This window comes from Mirounga angustirostris, unplaced genomic scaffold (genome assembly GCF_029215605.1).
Source record: "Mirounga angustirostris isolate CCGP_5_RB_7025 unplaced genomic scaffold, mMirAng1.0.hap1 SCAF_11, whole genome shotgun sequence".
NCBI classification, from domain to species: domain Eukaryota; kingdom Metazoa; phylum Chordata; class Mammalia; order Carnivora; family Phocidae; genus Mirounga; species Mirounga angustirostris.
In genome coordinates, this window is record NW_026991719.1 from 110893530 (window position 1) to 110909821 (window position 16292).

General features: G+C 57.5%; 2 protein-coding genes across 2 annotated transcripts; one reads left to right on the plus strand and one right to left on the minus strand.

Moving 5' to 3' along the window:
- The first annotated feature begins 9990 nt into the window (after window positions 1-9990).
- On the plus strand, window positions 9991-14984 carry LOC135361882 (uncharacterized). Its single transcript, XM_064573624.1, has 3 exons — window positions 9991-10027; window positions 12934-13980; window positions 14938-14984. Exons 1-3 carry the CDS (start codon window positions 9991-9993, stop codon window positions 14982-14984), a joined length of 1131 nt encoding a protein of 376 aa, XP_064429694.1.
- Window positions 12368-16005, minus strand: LOC135361969 (small integral membrane protein 10-like protein 2A). The gene is made up of 2 exons (XM_064574595.1): window positions 15187-16005; window positions 12368-14303 (listed from the first exon to the last, which is right to left on the minus strand). The coding sequence occupies exon 1, from the start codon at window positions 15835-15837 to the stop codon at window positions 15601-15603; it is 237 nt and encodes a 78-aa protein (XP_064430665.1). The 5' UTR covers window positions 15838-16005; the 3' UTR covers window positions 12368-14303; window positions 15187-15600.
- Window positions 16006-16292: the final 287 nt, after the last annotated feature.

Sequence of the window (16292 nt, forward strand, 5' to 3'; positions counted from 1 at the left end):
TATATATGTATAGTTATATATATGGATATATATTTAGATTCTGCATATAAGAGAAATCATATGGTATTTGTCTTTTGCTATTTGACTTACTTCAGTTAGCACAATGCCCTGGAGGTAGGTCCATCCATGTTTTTGCAAATGGCAAGATTTCCTTTCTTTTTTTATGGTTGGATCATATTCCATTGTGTGTGTGTGTCACAATTTCTTTATTCATTCATCCATCAGTGAACACTTAGGTTGTTTCCGTATCTTGTCTATTTTAAATAATGCTGTAATGAACATGGGGTCGCATATATTTTTTCAAATTAGTGTTTTTGTTTTCCCAGAAGTGGAATTGCTGGATCATATGGTCATTCTGTTTTTAATTTTTTGAGGAACCTCCGTATTGTTTTCCATGGTGGCTGTGATTTACATTCCAACCAACAGTGCACAAGGGTCCCTTTTCTCCACATCCTGGCCAACACTTGCTACTTCTAGGCTTTTTGCTACTAACCCTTCTAACAGGTGTGAAGTGATACCTAATTGTGGTTTTGATTTCCATGTCCCTGATAATTAAATGATGTATGGTATCTTTTCATGTACCTGTCTGCGGGAGTCCAGCTCCAGCCGGGGTGGGTCTCTTGTAGGAAAGGACAGCGTCGGCGAATGAGGAGACACAGACAAAGGATCAGGTTGCAAGCATCTCCTCCTGACAGCCTCGGAGGAACTTTATTTATATGTTAGGATATTTTTGTTTTTCCAAATCTTAGATCATTTTCTGGATTACAGCCATAGCCTTCTTTCATTTTTCCTTTGTAATGATTAACATGACCTTTATTGATTTCTGCTTATTGGCTTTCGCTAAAACTAAAAAACAGTACGCAAAGAGAAAGGTGCTAGACAGAGCGTGACCGTCTTGTTATTTTGTTCTATAGGAACTAATTCTTCGTGGAATTAGTTTCATTATGATTGCTTAGATAGGCGTAACTAAGATGACTAGTCACTTTATCATGAAACCCCAGAAATATTCCCACAATTACAAAGATTGCCATAAACAAAATGAAAAAGAATAGCAGGAGCCAGCCCAGAAATATTCCCACAATTATAAAGATTGCCATAAACAAAATGAAAGAGAATAGCAGGAGCCAGCCCAGAAATATTCCCACAATTACAAAGATTGCCATAAACAAAATGAAAGAGGATAGCAGGAGCCAGCTGTGGAGTCTCCTGTTTTCAGGATCGTCCCCCATACTTGGACCTTGTCAAACAGCATGAGTAGCTTGGCTCGCGCCACCTGTCGGCCATCTATATGTGTTCTTTTGCAAAAACATCTATTCAGATCTTCTGCCAATTTTTATTTTTATTATTTATTTATTTATTTTTTAGAGAGCGAGCGAGAGAGAAACAGCATGAGAGGGGAGAGGGTCAGAGGGAGAAGCAGGCTCCCCGCTGAGCCGGGAGCCCGATGTGGGACTCGATCCCAGGACCCTGGGATCATGACCTGAGCCGAAGGCAGACGCTTAACCATCTGAGCCACCCAGGTGCCCTTCTGCCAATTTTTAAATCACATTGTGTTTTTTTGCTATTGAGTTGTATGAATTCTTTATATATATTTGGATATTCATCCCTTATGAGACGTATGATTTGCAAGTATCTTCTCCCATTCAGTAGGTTGCCTTGTTGTTTTGTTGGTGGTTTCCTTTTCTGTGCAGCAGCTTTTTAGTTGGATGCAGTCCCACTTGTTTATTTTTGCTTTTGTTGCTTTTATTTTTGGTGTCAGATCCTCCTGTCTTCTTATATGATCTTCTCTAGGACCATACTAGTCACCCTAACTCTGTCTTACCCTGAGCAGGGTCAGGAGATTTCCCTCAACACCGTACAATCCTCAAATATGCATCTGTGGCCTTCACGTAGTGGCCCAAAGGACCCTTCTCACAAGGGGTAATTAATTTACCTACCGCCTTCCTTTCCTTAATAAACTGGTAAACCTCAGGCATCACCAGTCAGGGAGGACAGCTTAGGGCACCTGGTTTCTCAGGATGGGGCATTCAGTCTCCTAGTAGCCGGGTCTAGTGTCGATCCAAGGAAGGTAATGAAAAGGTACAGAGAGCACGGGCTTCCCCTAGAAGTATGCGGGGAGCGGGGGAGGTGTCTGGGAGGCTCAGTCAGTTGGGTGTCCAACTCTTGATTTTGGCTCAGGTGATGATCTCATGGGTCATGAGATCGAGCCCCAGATCCAAGCTCGGCACTCAGCATGGGAGTCTGCTTGAGATTCTTCCCCCCGTCCTGACTCTCCCCTCTGCTCCTTCCCCACCCCCTCTCTTAATTAATTAATTAAAATTAAATTAAAATTGCGAAGTCAGCCACATTCCTGGTGTTGGGGATGTCTGAACTATTTCACAAGCCAATAAAATGGATGAATACAACAGATCCGAAGATTGCACACTTGGAGTTCTTCATAAGGCTTTCTGGTCCCCTTTTTGAAAGCTATTTCCTATACATACTCATATATACTATATGAGATTCATTTAAAAATAATCCCATGTTAGGGGCGCCTGGGTGGCTCAGATGGTTAAGCAGCTGCCTTCGGCTCAGGTCATGATCCTGGGGTCCTGGGATCGAGCCCCGCATCGGGCTCCCTGCTCAGCGGGGAGGAGGAGCCTGCTTCTCCCTCTGCCTGCCGCTCCCCCTGCTTGTGCTCTTTCTCTCTGTCAAATAAATAAATAAAATCTTAAAAAAATAAAAAATAGAAATAAAAATAATCCCATAGTAGGAGGAAAGGGGAAGGGGCAGAGATCAAGCCTGATTGACTAGGGGGTGATACTTATTGTACATAAATGAGGGGAATATGCAGTTTCTGGTATTATTTTTCAACTTCCCCATGTTTGTTCATTTCCATGACGTTTGTGAAATGTAATCTGGCTTGGAGAGCAACTGAAAATCCAGGTCCTCCTGAACATCAAGTGCTTTACTAAGCTTGTTATTCTCTGGAGAGCAGGAAAACAAACCTCAGTGTGCACTCTGTGCATTGGAAATTGGACTCAGAGAAAAGAGATCAGAGGCTCTGGAGAGGTGTGTCCCACTCCTAAACATTAAGATTTCTTGAAAGATGTTTGAGAGGAGAGTGGCAAGGCCATATTTATGTTTTACATGAATCACATTATCAGGGATGAGGATGAATTTGGCATTGGCACGGGGCGGGGCTGAAAACCTGGGAAGAGGTAGACAGTGAAAGGAAACTTGTAGAGAAGCAACGGGGAAATAATTTGTATCTAAACCAAGGCAAGGCTGATGGGGATTGGAAAGTGGGGATGGATTCCCAAAGCCACAGTCAGTGGAGTCTTCCTACCTGGATACTTGAGGGAGAAGGATATAGTCAACTCAGATCAGACATGACTCCTAATTTCTGGGTGGATGGTTGGTAACACCACTCAAGATAGGGAGCCAAGGAAGAAAAGAAGGGTATTTTTGGTTTTTAGTATATGTGCTGCCGAAGCGAGCACTATTTTTGATTTTTAGAAAAGACAAGTTTGACTTGGAACATTTTGAATTTGAACATTCGAGTGTGCCATAAACAGATCTGTGGTCACAACCTGCTTGGTTACCACGACTAAGGCCTGGTCCTCGGCATTACAGGGTAATGATCTCATTATTACAAGAGTCAAGAGTTGAGGTAGGGCGCCTGGGTGGCTCAGTTGGTTAAGCGACTGCCTTCGGCTCAGGTCATGATCCCGGAGTCCTGGGATCGAGTCCCACATCGGGCTCCCTGCTCGGCAGGGAGTCTGCTTCTCCCTCTGACCCTCCTCCCTCTCATGCTCTCTGTCTCTCATTCTCTGTCTCGCAAATAAATAAAAAATCTTAAAAAAAAAAAAAAGAGTTGAGGTAAACTCATCAGAGACTGATCTACAAACTAGCATGTCAATCACCTTTCATGACTGAGAGCTACAATGGTCAGGATAAACTACCAGCGTGAATTTAGAAAGCAGAAGTTATTCTTAAGGGAAGGGGTTCCCAGGACAAGTGTATTTTAACTGGGTAGTGGGAACATAAGGACCTCAGGAGCCCCAGGTCAGGCATAGTCCTCTAAGGTTATGTGAGGGTTGCACAGAAAGGAATGTGGCAGACTTTGCAATTTTAAGCCTTCTGGAGCAAAAGAGGCTGAGGAAGTCGCTGTGCTCCTTGGAAGACCCATGTGATGGAAAAGAAGAGAGAAGGATGAGTGGAGGCTGAGGGCGCCCCTCCGTTTCAGGTTCTCCTTTCTCTCCTTTTCCACCCCCGCCCCGCCCCGCCCCGCCCCGCGGCCCCCGGGCGCTGGCGGAGGACAGGGGCCGGACAAGGCGCGGACACGGCGAGCGGAGGAGTCGTCTCGGGCCCGGCGCGCGGTGCACGGTGCTCCCGGGCTGCAGGGCGGCCCTTGCCCGGGGCCCGGCAGCCCCGCAGCGCGGCGGCGTCTGGTCCCCGCGACAGCCGGCCGGGGGCGTGCGGCACATGCTGCCTGTCGCGGCCGCGAAGCTGGGGCCCAGAGAGGCCCGGGGCTATTCCCACGGCCCCTGGGGAGTGGTGCGGCTGCTGGACCCAACGACAGAGTCCGTGGCCTTGACACCGACGCGGGGCTGCCTTTGGGCGCCGTCCGGGACACGGAGCAGCCTGAATGACGAGCTACGAAGGAAGGCTCGCAGCCACTAAAGACGAGGCCTCCTGGGGGCGCCTGGGTGGCTCAGTCGTTAAGCGTCTGCCTTGGGCTCAGGTCATGATCTCAGGGTCCTGGGATCGAGCCCCGCGTCGGGCTCCCTGCTCCGCGGGGAGCCTGCTTCTCCCTCTCCCCCTCCCCCTGCTTGTGTTCCCTCTCTCACTGTCTCTCTCTCTCTCTGTTGAAAACTAAATAAAATCTTTAAAAAAAAAAAAAAGACGAGGCCTCCTTTCGCGACGGCTGCCACGCGTCGGGCCCCGGCCTCCGGGCTCAGCGTTCAGTCCGAGACGGGCGTGGCTTCCCCGACGGCGCACGGGACCTCGGAATTACTAATCCCTGTGCACACGACGACAGTGAAGGGCAGACAGCAAGGACGAGGGGCCTGGCACCCGCTCCTAACCCGAACAGCCAGCGTTCCAACCCAGCAGCTTCCCCCCTGCCGAGCCTGCTGCAGCCGCACGGCGCCGCGATCCAACAAGGCGCTGACCCTCTCCGGTGCTGATGGTGTTCGGAGCAGACCCCGGGGACACGGGGGCGCCCTGCTCCCCCCGCCGTGTTTGAGCATCACGGCTGGAGCATGCATGTCAGCCGAAGCACGGCATCCGTTCACGGGTCTTCTTTGCTCAAGATCTTGCACGTCGGGTACCTCGAAAACCTGTGTGTCTGATCCTCGTGGTCGACCCATTTCCCGGAAGCTAGTTCCGCCCAAGCTGGATGGAAGGCTCTTGGCTCCGCCCCAGTCTGGCCTGCGCTGTGGGAGCAGCGCCACCTGCTGGCGACTCCCTTGAACTACACCAGAAAGCCCGGCGGGGGCGTTGCTCGGGCCTTGGGGGGGGAGGGCCGGTCGGCCCCGCAGGGCAGTTGTTGGTAAGGGGGAGGGCAGGAGGTCTTGGGGCACAAAAAGGCGGTGGGGCGTGTGGGTGTCAAGGGGAGCGTGCAGGGCATCTGCGTTAGCCGTTTCGCTGTGATTCCCGGGGTGACAGGGTCTGACTTTTTCTCAAATTTGACATCGGGGAGAAGCCCGCCCAGCCGCTGAGCGGAGAACTGCAGTCCCCTGCAGGGGCGAAGAATGTGGTTTCGTCTCTGACATCTTTGTCATGGTTTTGAGTTCCTTTTCGTATGTGATGTGAGCTTAGGGTCAAGTTGCGTTTTTATGGGCATGCTTTTGCGATGTTTCCAGTACTATTTCTTGAAACTTTTATCCTTGCTCTCTTGGATTGCCTTGACGCTTCGGTCCAAAGTCCATCCTCCGTGTCGTTCTGAGTATATTCTGAACTCTCCGTTCTGTCCACCGATCTCTATCTTTCTGCAAGAGCACAAGGCCCGGATGATGGCTGTAAGTCTTGAAACTAGGTAGTCAAAGTCCTGAAACTCGGTTCATTTTCAGAAGTGTTGGGCTGTCCTCAGCCTCCTGCATTTATGTGTAAGCGTTGGAATCACCTTGGTAATCTCCTTCAGAATCTCCTTCAGAAGCCCTGCTGTGAGCTTATTGGGAATGCACTGAATCCATACGTCGGTTTTGTCGAGTTGACCCGTAGCAATACCGAGTCTTCAAATCTGTGAGCATGATATAGCTCTGCATTTACATTTGTTCTTTCATTTCTTTTGAGGTTTTCGCGGTACGGGTCTTGCACATCTTTGGTCAAATGTATCCCCAAGTACGACTCTTTGTACAAAGACCTGCAAATGGCCAACAAGCAAATGGAAAGAGGCTCAACATCCTTAGTCAGTAGGGAAATGCAGATTAAAATTACACTGAGACACTACTTCACACCCACTAGGAGGACCATCATTTAAAAACAGGAAAAGAACAAGCATGGGAGAGGATGTGGGGAAGTCAGAGGCATCATCCATCACTAGCGCGAAGACAGTGGTGCGGCCTCCGTGTGGAACAGTGTGGCGTTTCCTCAGCAAGTTCAACAGGGGATAACCATGTGATCCAGGAATTCCACTCCTCGATATGGACCCCAAAACTCGAAAGCAGGTGTTCAAACAAAACTTGTTCATGAATGTTTATCGTAGCAGCACCATCCATAAGATCCGCAAGGTAGAAACAACCCAAATGTCCATCAGCGTGTGAATGGCTAAACCAAAGTGGTCTATCCGGACGATGGAGTAGAATTCACCCGCTCAGAAGGAACAAAGTACTGACACTGGCAACAATCTCTCCGAACCTCCAAAACCTTTTGCTGAATTAAAGAAGCCAGACCAGGGTGCCTGGGTGGCCCAGTTGGTTAAGCGACTGCCTTCGGCTCAGGTCATGATCCTGGAGTCCCGGGATCGAGTCCTGCATCGGGCTCCCTGCTCGGCGGGGAGTCTGCTTCTCCCTCTGACCCTCCACCCTCTCATGCTGTCTCTCTGTCATTCTCTCTCTCTCAATAAATAAATAAAAATCTTTAAAAAAAATTTAAAAATTAAAAAAAATAAAGAAACCAGACACAGAAGGTCACATCTTGTATGATTCCGTTTTTATGAAACATCCAGAAGAGGCATAGAGACAGAAAGCACATTTTTGGTTGCCAGGGGCAGGGGTAGGGAAGGAATGGGGAGCGAGAGCTTAATGGGTATGGTGTTCCCACTTTGAGGTAACGAAAATGATCTAGAACCTGATAACCGGCGACGGATGCGCAATATCGTGAATGTGTTCCATGCCACTGGGTTGTAACCCTTAAGTGGGTAAAACGGTAAATCTCGTGTGTATTTTGCCACAATAAAAATCAATCGATCATATATGTAGGGATTTGTTTATACTCTCAGTCTGTTCCACTGATTTATACACTTATCTTTGCACCGACACCACACTGTCTTCATTACTGTGGTTTATACTAAGTTTTGAGATAGGTATGGTAAATCCTCAACTTTGTTTTTCAAAATGTTTTGGGTATTTAAAGTCATCTACATTTCCGCATACATTTTGGGATCAGCTCATCAATTTCGACAGGAGATTAAGCTGAGATTTGGATAGAGGTTGTGTTCAATCTCCAGATAAATTTGGGGAAGATTGCCATCTTGACAATATTCAGTCTTCCAAACCATGAAATGTCTCTATCTATACCCTCTTTAAAAATATATATATATATATATGTATATATACATATATTTATTCGAGAGACAGAGACCAAGTGAGCACGAGCAGGGGGAGGCGCAGAGGCAGAGGGAGAGAGAGAATCCTCAAGCAGACTCCCTGCTGAGCGCAGACTCCCACGCAGGGCTCATCCCAGGACCCTGAGATCATGATCCGAGCTGAAATCAAGAGCCTGCCGCTAAACCAACTGAGCCACCCAGGCGCCCCTCTATCTAGAGCTTCTTTAAACTTTCCCAGCAGTGTTTTTCAAATTATTTTATTCCATTCTTGAATTTTTGTTGCTAGTATATAGAAATGCAGTTGCTATTTTAATATTGATCTTGTGTCCTCTGTCCTGTGCCAGAAATACTTACGGGTCTAGTGCCTTTTTGTCTATGTTTATTTCGTGGGATTTTCTCCATATAGGATCATCGGTGAATAAAGATAGCTTTATTTCTGCCTTTCCAATCAGAATGTTTTTATTTGGGGGGTGGGGGATGAGGAGCTTCTTCCACAGCTCATTCCTCTATAATGTTGAATAGAAAGGGCAAAAGTGCACATCCTGCATTGTTCCCGATGTGTAGAGAAAAGCTTCATTCTTTCACCATTGAGTGTCATGCGCACTATAAGATTATGTAGACACGCCTTACTAGGTTGAGAAAATTCCTTTCCATATACCAATTTTGTTGAAAATGTTTATCATGGACGGGTGTTGGATTTTGTCAAACCTCTTTCCCGCACCTACTGTAATGGTCAGGTTTCCCCCTGCTTATGTTAATATGGAGTAAAACATTGACTTCAAGATGTGCAACCAACGTTGCGTTCCAGAGAGAAATCCCACTTGCTCCTGGTATGTATCCCTGGGGTGTTCGGACCAGGCCCTACCTGGTCTCCCCACTTAGGCAGAGAAAAGAGAATGGCACTGTCGGGAGCGAGGAGCATGTTCTAGGGCTGGAGCCTTGCTCAAAAGCCTTCCACGACAGGCTCTTATCTTCCCAAGGACCTCACCGAGGAGCCCGCTGTCCCCCTAAAGCACACACGGGGGCACCCGCCCCGGCCCATTGCTCTATGGCCACCATATTGGCTGTCTCACCCGCGGTGGGAGGAGACCGGACCTCCTTGCCTCCACCTCTCCGGGGCCGCACGAGCCTGTCTGCTGCCTCCCCGTTGGCTCGATGGTGGCAGGGGAGGGCCCTACGTGGCCCGCGCCCGGAGGTCCTGAGCCTGGGGGTTTTGCCGGCTCCCTCGAGGGCAGCAACGACCCTTGGAGGGTACGGAGGCCGAGGCACAGAAGCAGGAGGTGCGGGCCCTGAGAGGCTGCTGTGACCACAGAGCATCCACGAGGCCGAGGCTGTGAGACAGGCAGGCCCTTTGCTTTGTTTTGTGTGGTGGGCCACCCGGGTGGTGGTGACCTCGGGACCTTGCTCAGCCTTGGGACCAGGGCTGTGGCCGTCTTCCAGAGGAAGGTGGACTCTGCAGAGGGGGACTGCCTGAGGCAGCTCGGTGCCCTGCCAGGGGTGTCTCCGTCCCTCTGTCCCCCACGCAAGGATCCTCTCCAGAGGGGCTCCCCCACCGCTGCTCCCGGCTGCAAGGGTGGCTCCATCTTGTGGGCATGGGAGGCCGTGTTCCCAAGTCCCCGACAGCTGGCTCTGCATCCAGCTAAGCCCCAAATTCTCCGGACCCACCGCAGCGGTGACGATGCCTGCAGAGAAGCGTGGGGCGGGGGGTTCCCCTCCCCTGCATTTCCCCAGCAGTGCCCCCAGATTCCTCCCTGAGCTCCCGTTTGCTGGGTCCCCCTGATTTGAGGGTGCATTTGATTGCGTTTCCCAAACACGCGTGTATCTGAAGCCAAGTGGCCAAGTCTTGGGTCTGTCGCTGGTAGGAGGACACGGGCCACACTGAAGTGGCTCACCTTTGTATCCTGAAATCCTGCCCCAGAGTCTGGCACTGAGGGGGTGACTCAGGGGACAGCAGGGCAGGCATCGCTGTGTCGGGGGCACCGTGAACACTGAGAAGGTTCGCTGCGGTGGACGGCGGGCCTGCTCCGAAGCGTGGACCTAAGGAGCCCTTGTCTGTGCGGAGCACTGGGCTCAGGGCTGACCGGGCATTCCCGCCACGTGGTCCTCAGAAAACCCCGCAGGGAGGCGGGAGCGTCGTCAGGTCCCCGTTACAGCCGGGGCAGGGGGACACGCGCAGGGGAGAGCGGGCACCCGGCTGGTGTCCCCCAGACCCCGAGGCCCGGCAGCCATTCCCTGCCATGGGGCCCCCGCCTCTGGGGCGCCTCCTTCTGCAGGGTGAGTGCGCGGGGGGGCTCCGGAGCGGAGAAGGGTCCCGTCTGTGGTCGGCGTCATCCTCCCAGCAGCGCCCCGGCCTTCCTGGTGCCCGGATCGGCCCGCAGCTCCTCTGCCCCGGAGAGTGAGGCCCGCAGGGGAGGCCGAGTCTCAGCGGGCTGGGCCACGGAGAGCTCCTGCTTAGCTCTCTCCTCTCTCTTCCTCCATGGGGGGGGGGGGGGGGGCAGTGCCCCGAGGGGAGCCGGGAGGGGGGCTGCGAGCCCGCCCAGAAAGGGTGTGAAGGTGGCTGGGGGAAGCCAGGGCCCGCGGGAGGAGGGGGCGAGAGCATCCCACAAAGGCTCTCCAGCCGCAGTCGAGGGTCCCCAGCACGACGGCGGGAAGCAGCCAAGAGACCGAGGACAGGGCGGGAGGGCTCCCCAGGTGGGAAGCGAGCGGCAAACCCGGACAGGTGGAGACAGAGGGGATCCTGGGCTGACCCCTGTGCTCTGGATGGGAACGGCACGGACCCTGTCCTCTCCTGGTTTGCAACAGACACAGGAATAAGATCTTCTAAACTCTCAACTCGAGTTTCTCCAGTAAGAGGGGCCGCAGAACCTTGGAGGAACGGCTGGAGCAGTGGCATTTCCCATTTGCAACAAAACAAACCGGAGAACCACACATGGAAGGTGGCGAAGAGGGGCTGTCAACCTTGGGAAAGCCTGGGCACCAGGGAGACGTGCTGTCCAAGCCCCCCGCGGGCAGCCGGAGCAGGGAGCATGGGGAGGAGGGCGCCGAGCCGAACCCAGGGACGGAGCGCTGCGGACGGGCGGGAGGCAGGGGCACTGCGCCAGGGAACTGACCCGAGAGGCCTGTCTGGGCGGCTGCCACGTGAGGACGTGTCCACACACCCACCTGCCAGAGTCACGGGTCTGTACGGAGGCCCTCACCGGGTGCAGTCCCACATGCTGTCCAGACGGGCCCAGCCACACCTCACTCTCTCCAGGCTGCGACCTGGGGACAGCTCCTCGTGGGGCGACGGTGGGTGGAAGGTCCACTCCAAGGACAGGGCAGGAGGTGAGGAGCCTCCGCTTGCTCAGGTCAAGCTTGCGGCTCATGCGGGGACCAGAGCCTCGCATGACCTCCTCCGAAGGTGGCCGTGGGGATGATGAGGAGGTTCCGGGAACAGAGCAGGCGGCAGGGCCCCAGACACTGGGCAGGCTCTCCACACCTGCCAGTTCCCTTCGCTTGCTTTCCTCTCCTCATAGAGACGATGTGCTCCAGGTGAGGCCGGAATAAACGTTGAGCAGCCACCGACCGCTGAAGGGCCACGGCCACACTGCAGGCTCCCTCCTGGCGACGCGAGAGTGCCCGTGGCCGGCCTGGGGCCACACGGTGGTCCGTGGAAGAGCTGGGCTCAGGAGGCCGCCCTGAGCCAGAGCGGAAGCTGCCTGCCTTCCTCGGTGGCACGGAAGGGTGGTCCTCCCTCTCCAACGTGCCTGGGGCCCCGAGCTCCGGTCTGACCCTCCCCTCTTGGTGGCACCAGGCTGCGTGATCCCTGGGCTGGGTTTGGGACCAACAGGGACTGAACGCGACCATCTGGACAAAGCGGAGGGAAGCTCAGGGTGCTGGCAGGGACCGGGGTCCATCCCTCTGGGTGGCAGGTGCCCGAAGGGTCTGTCTTGTCAGGGTGCTTTGACCCCTGGACGTTCCCAGCGGGTGGAGCACGCCCAAGGCCCTTACCCCAGGCTGTGCTCCTCAGGGGGACCATGACCCTGCATCCTCAGGAGCCTCCTCCCCGCGGACTGTGGGCCTTCCTTCTTCTACCTCAGCCACTGAGGTCCCCAGGCGCCCTCCACCCCCCTCTGCCTGCCTGCCCGCCCTCAGCCCTACAGCCCTTAGAGCCCATGGCCAGGCTTCTCTGGGGAGTCACTAGGCTGGGGCTCTGAAGGGACAGTTCGGGTCTCGGGGGGCCGGGGTGGGGGAAGGCCAGCAGGCTTCCGGTCCCCATGGTTTTACCTTTTCCAAAACTGGGCGCCCACCTGGCTGGCAGGGAAGCAAGGGGCACCTCGCCACCTGCTGTTGCGGACAGGTCTCCAGGTGACCCAACATGATGTGCAGGGAGCCTCTTTCACCCCCACCCCCAGCCCACCCTCAAAAGAGAGGAGACCTAGGTATCAGGTCATCCAAATAAAGGTTGTGAATGGGACAAACTGCCACCTCTCTGGCCAGGCCCGTGCCGCCGCCTTCTCCAGGGGCCCTGGCCCCGCAGGCCTCCACCCCTGCAGCCCTCCGCGGCCCTCCCAGGTGACTTCACGGCCGGCCCCCCTCCTCTAAGCCTACCGCACCACACCAGAAGAGGAGGCCTCCAGTTTTCTTTTACTTTATTGAACTCAGGGAGGGTTTGTTTTTTTAACTTAGAGTGACAAGATCTGACAACACCGGGAACGAGACCGTGCTCTGAGCAGCAGGTGCTGACCAGTACAGTTAATCACACACAGCAAAGTGACAGTCATCTCCAGCCCGGGTCTCGGATTCTGTAGAAGCTCTGCTGCCTGGAAAACAGACTGCAAATAAATAAAGTGCATCGAGAGCCTGTCAGGCAGCCAGGGCCCAGTGCGGGCAGAGGGAAGGTGGGGGCTGGGGAGAAGCTCGCTACCTACTCAAGGCCAAACCGGTCAGAAAAGCAGAGGCAGGACCACAGGCCGAAGAAGGGCAGCCCCTGCCCAGTCGCTCGGGGGCTGTGCGGAGACTTCCGGGCCCCCGGGGCGGGGCAGGCACTGGCTGGGGCGCCCCGCGGGGCAGGCGTCTCGGGCCAGGGCCCTGAGGCTCCCCCCACCCCTCTCCCTGTGGGCAAGAGGTGTCACAGGCCCCAGGCAGCTCCAGCTGAGCCACAAGGCCGCAGCTGGGGAGCAGGTCACCCCGAGGGTGAGACGGGGCCTTGCAAGGGGCACATCTGTGGATCAGCCCCAAGGAGGCCCCACGTGGCTCTCACACGCTGTCCCCGGACATCTGTGGATGGAGTCGGCAGGCCGGCAGGCTCCCAGAAGTGGTCCTGGGTGGAAAGGGTTGGGGTACAGGAGGCGCCACCGGGACCGGGGATCCCAGGACACTTGGCACAAGGCGGGAAGCCATCACACCCTGTCTGTGGGAAGCTGCAGGGGACAACACATGGCGGCCTCATCTGGCCTCGGTCCCCGGGGTGAGGCGGGCACAACTCTTCACTCAGGACCCGGCCTCCAGCGTGGCGGCTGAGGAGGCCAGGAGGTGTGACACTGGGCCACCGTGTCCCTGGGGCTGGCCAGCCTGCTTGGGGTTTCAGGCCCAGGAATTCGGAGCCTGGGAGCCGAGAGCAACCAGTGACAGAGTGGCTGTGGGACCGGGGTCCTTCCTGGCCCGCCTCGGGAACCACGCCTGGCCATCCTGGTGCGTCAGGGAGCTGTACACCGGGGGCCTCCAGGGCCAATTCAAGCCCATCCAGAGGAGGTTCTCCTGTGGGATCCTGGGCTTGGGGCTGGGGAGGGGGGCGCGAGCCTGGGGACAGACAGATGGGGTCGTGCCGGGTCCCAGCCCCATCCCAGGTTCATCCCTTCACCCTCCTGGTTCCGTCCTGTCCCCAGCAGCCACGCCACCCCCTGCCACCCCCACCCTGCCACCCAAACTGAGAGGCTTGTCCCACTCAACTGCCGAGGAGCCCTTGGTCCAGCCTGGGGTGGGGCGGCAGGGGAGGCCAGGCTCTGTGGGTAAAGACCTCCACTCCGCAAGGCGTTCTAGGACTCTCTCCTGTGTCCATCTCAGCGCTGACGGTCTTCCCTGTGACCTCCCACACCACTCCAAGAAAAGCCAGTTCCCCACATTCCCTACCCTGCACCTCTCTCTCTCTCTCTCTCCCCCTAGGTCCCCCGGGGGGGCCTTGAGCTCCCCTTCCCCACCCCACCTGTGCCAGGTGTTCTCAGATTCAGCCCCACCCCTTCTTATCTGTAGGACAAGGACACGTCTCTCCCTGTCCCAGAGCCAGCTTTTCCAAGCATCAGGTGGGGAGAACAGAAGGCCCTCAAAGTGTTGCTAGGAGATGCAGAGCTGAGGTGACAGGGTGGCGTCCTTCCCCACGCCAGAACGGGACCACTGGCTACCCCAGCCCTCGGGGCCTCGGCCTGGAAGGTCCTTTCTCTCCTCCTGGGCCAGGCCCTTTGCCCAGCTGCTCCCCGGGCAGCTCCGGGGCCAGGGGCGGCCCCTGGGCACGGATTTGAGTCTCTTGACAAGGCCACGGAAGGGGTGGGTCACCACCTACAAACCCCGGTTCCTGAAAGACAGAAAGAGATGGAGACTTCACAGTGGCCTCCGCACGGAGAGTGGGGCCCGTTCGCCCAAGGGCCGCCTCCTCGCAAGCCGCTTCTCCAGCCGCTCTCCCCACCCCAGCCTGAGAGCTGCCCTGGGCTCCAGGGGATCCCCACTCCCCCGGCTCCTCTGGGGGCACCGGGGCTGCTGCAGGCGGCCTTCAGCGGCACCCGCAGGGCAGACGTGGGGGCCGGAGGGCGGGCGGCTGCGTTGGCGCAACAGCGAGACGGGGGGGGGGGGGCAGGGACAGAGCGGAGCGGCCTTCCCCCTCCCCCGGGTCTCCACATGTCCAGGCGCCCAGCGCCAGAGGGCGCCCCCAGAGCGGGAGGGGAGCAGTGGGCGCAGCAGGAGCAGGTCCAGAGCAGTCCCCCGGCCCCCAACACAGGGCGGGAGGCAGTTCTGCCACGGGCCGGGAGGGAGATGCCCAGAGCCCAGGGGCCTGGGGGCTTAGAAGGCGCCCGACCAGGGCTTTGGCCAAGAACACAACCACCCTCCCTGCCTGGCCCCCCAAGGGGGGTGAAGGGTGGCAGCATCTTTTCCTTCTAGAGCCTTCCCCGGCGCCTCCCCCGGCCCATTCCCCTCCACTCCCTGGGGTTCAGGTGGCAGCACCAGGGCCTCCGGGGAAAGCGGGGCGGGGACGGGCTGACCCTCCGAGATGCCCGGGCCGCCGCCGCCCCCCACCCCCGTCTGGGAATGAGGACCGGGGAGTCCGGGGCGCCTGCGGCCCCCCGCCTGGCCAGCTCGGGGGCTGGCTTCCAGGGCTCCCGTCCCCAGGTCCCCCTGTCACCGAGCTGTCATGGCAAGCGCCGCCGCCGGCCCGCACGCAGGTCCAGCCTCCGGCCTCCTACCTGGCGGACCCGGGCCAGTCAAGCCCCTGCTGCGGAATGTTTCCTTGCTGCTTCCCGGGCTCTGGCCGACGGGAGGCAACAGGTCGGCCGCACTCCAACCGGGTTTGGTTCTTTTCTCTTTCTTCTCGAGCCCGACGCAAAGGGCCCCTTTGCAGAGTTTCTGTGCAATAGGTCACCGGCCGCGCCGCGGGCGGGGGGGGGGTGGGGGGGGCGGGCGGCTCGTGGCCGGGGCCGGGCCGGGTGGCTCGGCGGCCGGCTGGCCGGCGTCCTCCCGCGCAGGTCTAGGGCCCGGCGGCCCGGGCCGCCCGGCCGCCTGCCCCCGCCGCGTCCCGCCGGCCGTCCTCCATGCCGGCGCCCCTGCCCGGCGCGGCCCGGCGCGCGGGACCCTCCGGCCGGGGCTGCGGCGGCGCCCGCTCACTCGATCCGCACCTGCAGGCGGACGTTGAGCATCACCGAGGCCACCACGTAGAAGTAGGGGAAGTTCATGCGCAGCCGCCAGGCCAGGTCGAAGAAGGTGATCAGCGTGCGCGTGAGCCCCTTGCAGAAGGCGCCGTACGAGCCGCGGGCCGCCGCCGAGCGCGACAGCCGCACCGCCAGGCCCGACAGGGCCGCCGCCGCCGCCGCCGCCGACAGAGCCGCCGACGCCGCCATGGGCGCGGGCCGGCGCGGGCCCCGCAGACCCAGGGGAGCGCGAGCGGCCGGGCCGGTGGACGCGACGCCTGAGGCGCCCCGCCGGCCGCCGGTGCCGCCCCGCCCTCGGTCACCCCTTCCCTGGCCCGGCCGGGGATGCGGCCTCCGCGGCCGCCGCCACCGCCCCCGCCCCTCCGGAGCCGCCTACGGAGAGCTCCGCCCCTCGCCGGCTGCCGGGGCGGCCGCCGCGAGCGTAGCCCCGCCCCGGCTGTGGCCACGCCCCCGCCCGGGCGCCGCGGAGCGGCCGCCGCCGGCACGGGGCCGCCCACGGGACCGCCTCGCCAGCAAGCCCCGCCTCCCGCTGGGCGCCCAAGGGCAGAGCCCGAGGGAAGAAGGGACCGCAAGGCGGTGTCCCCAGGGATCGCTTTGGGGGCGTGTCCTTGAGCGGAGCGGCGGCCGAGTGTCCGGACCGCTCT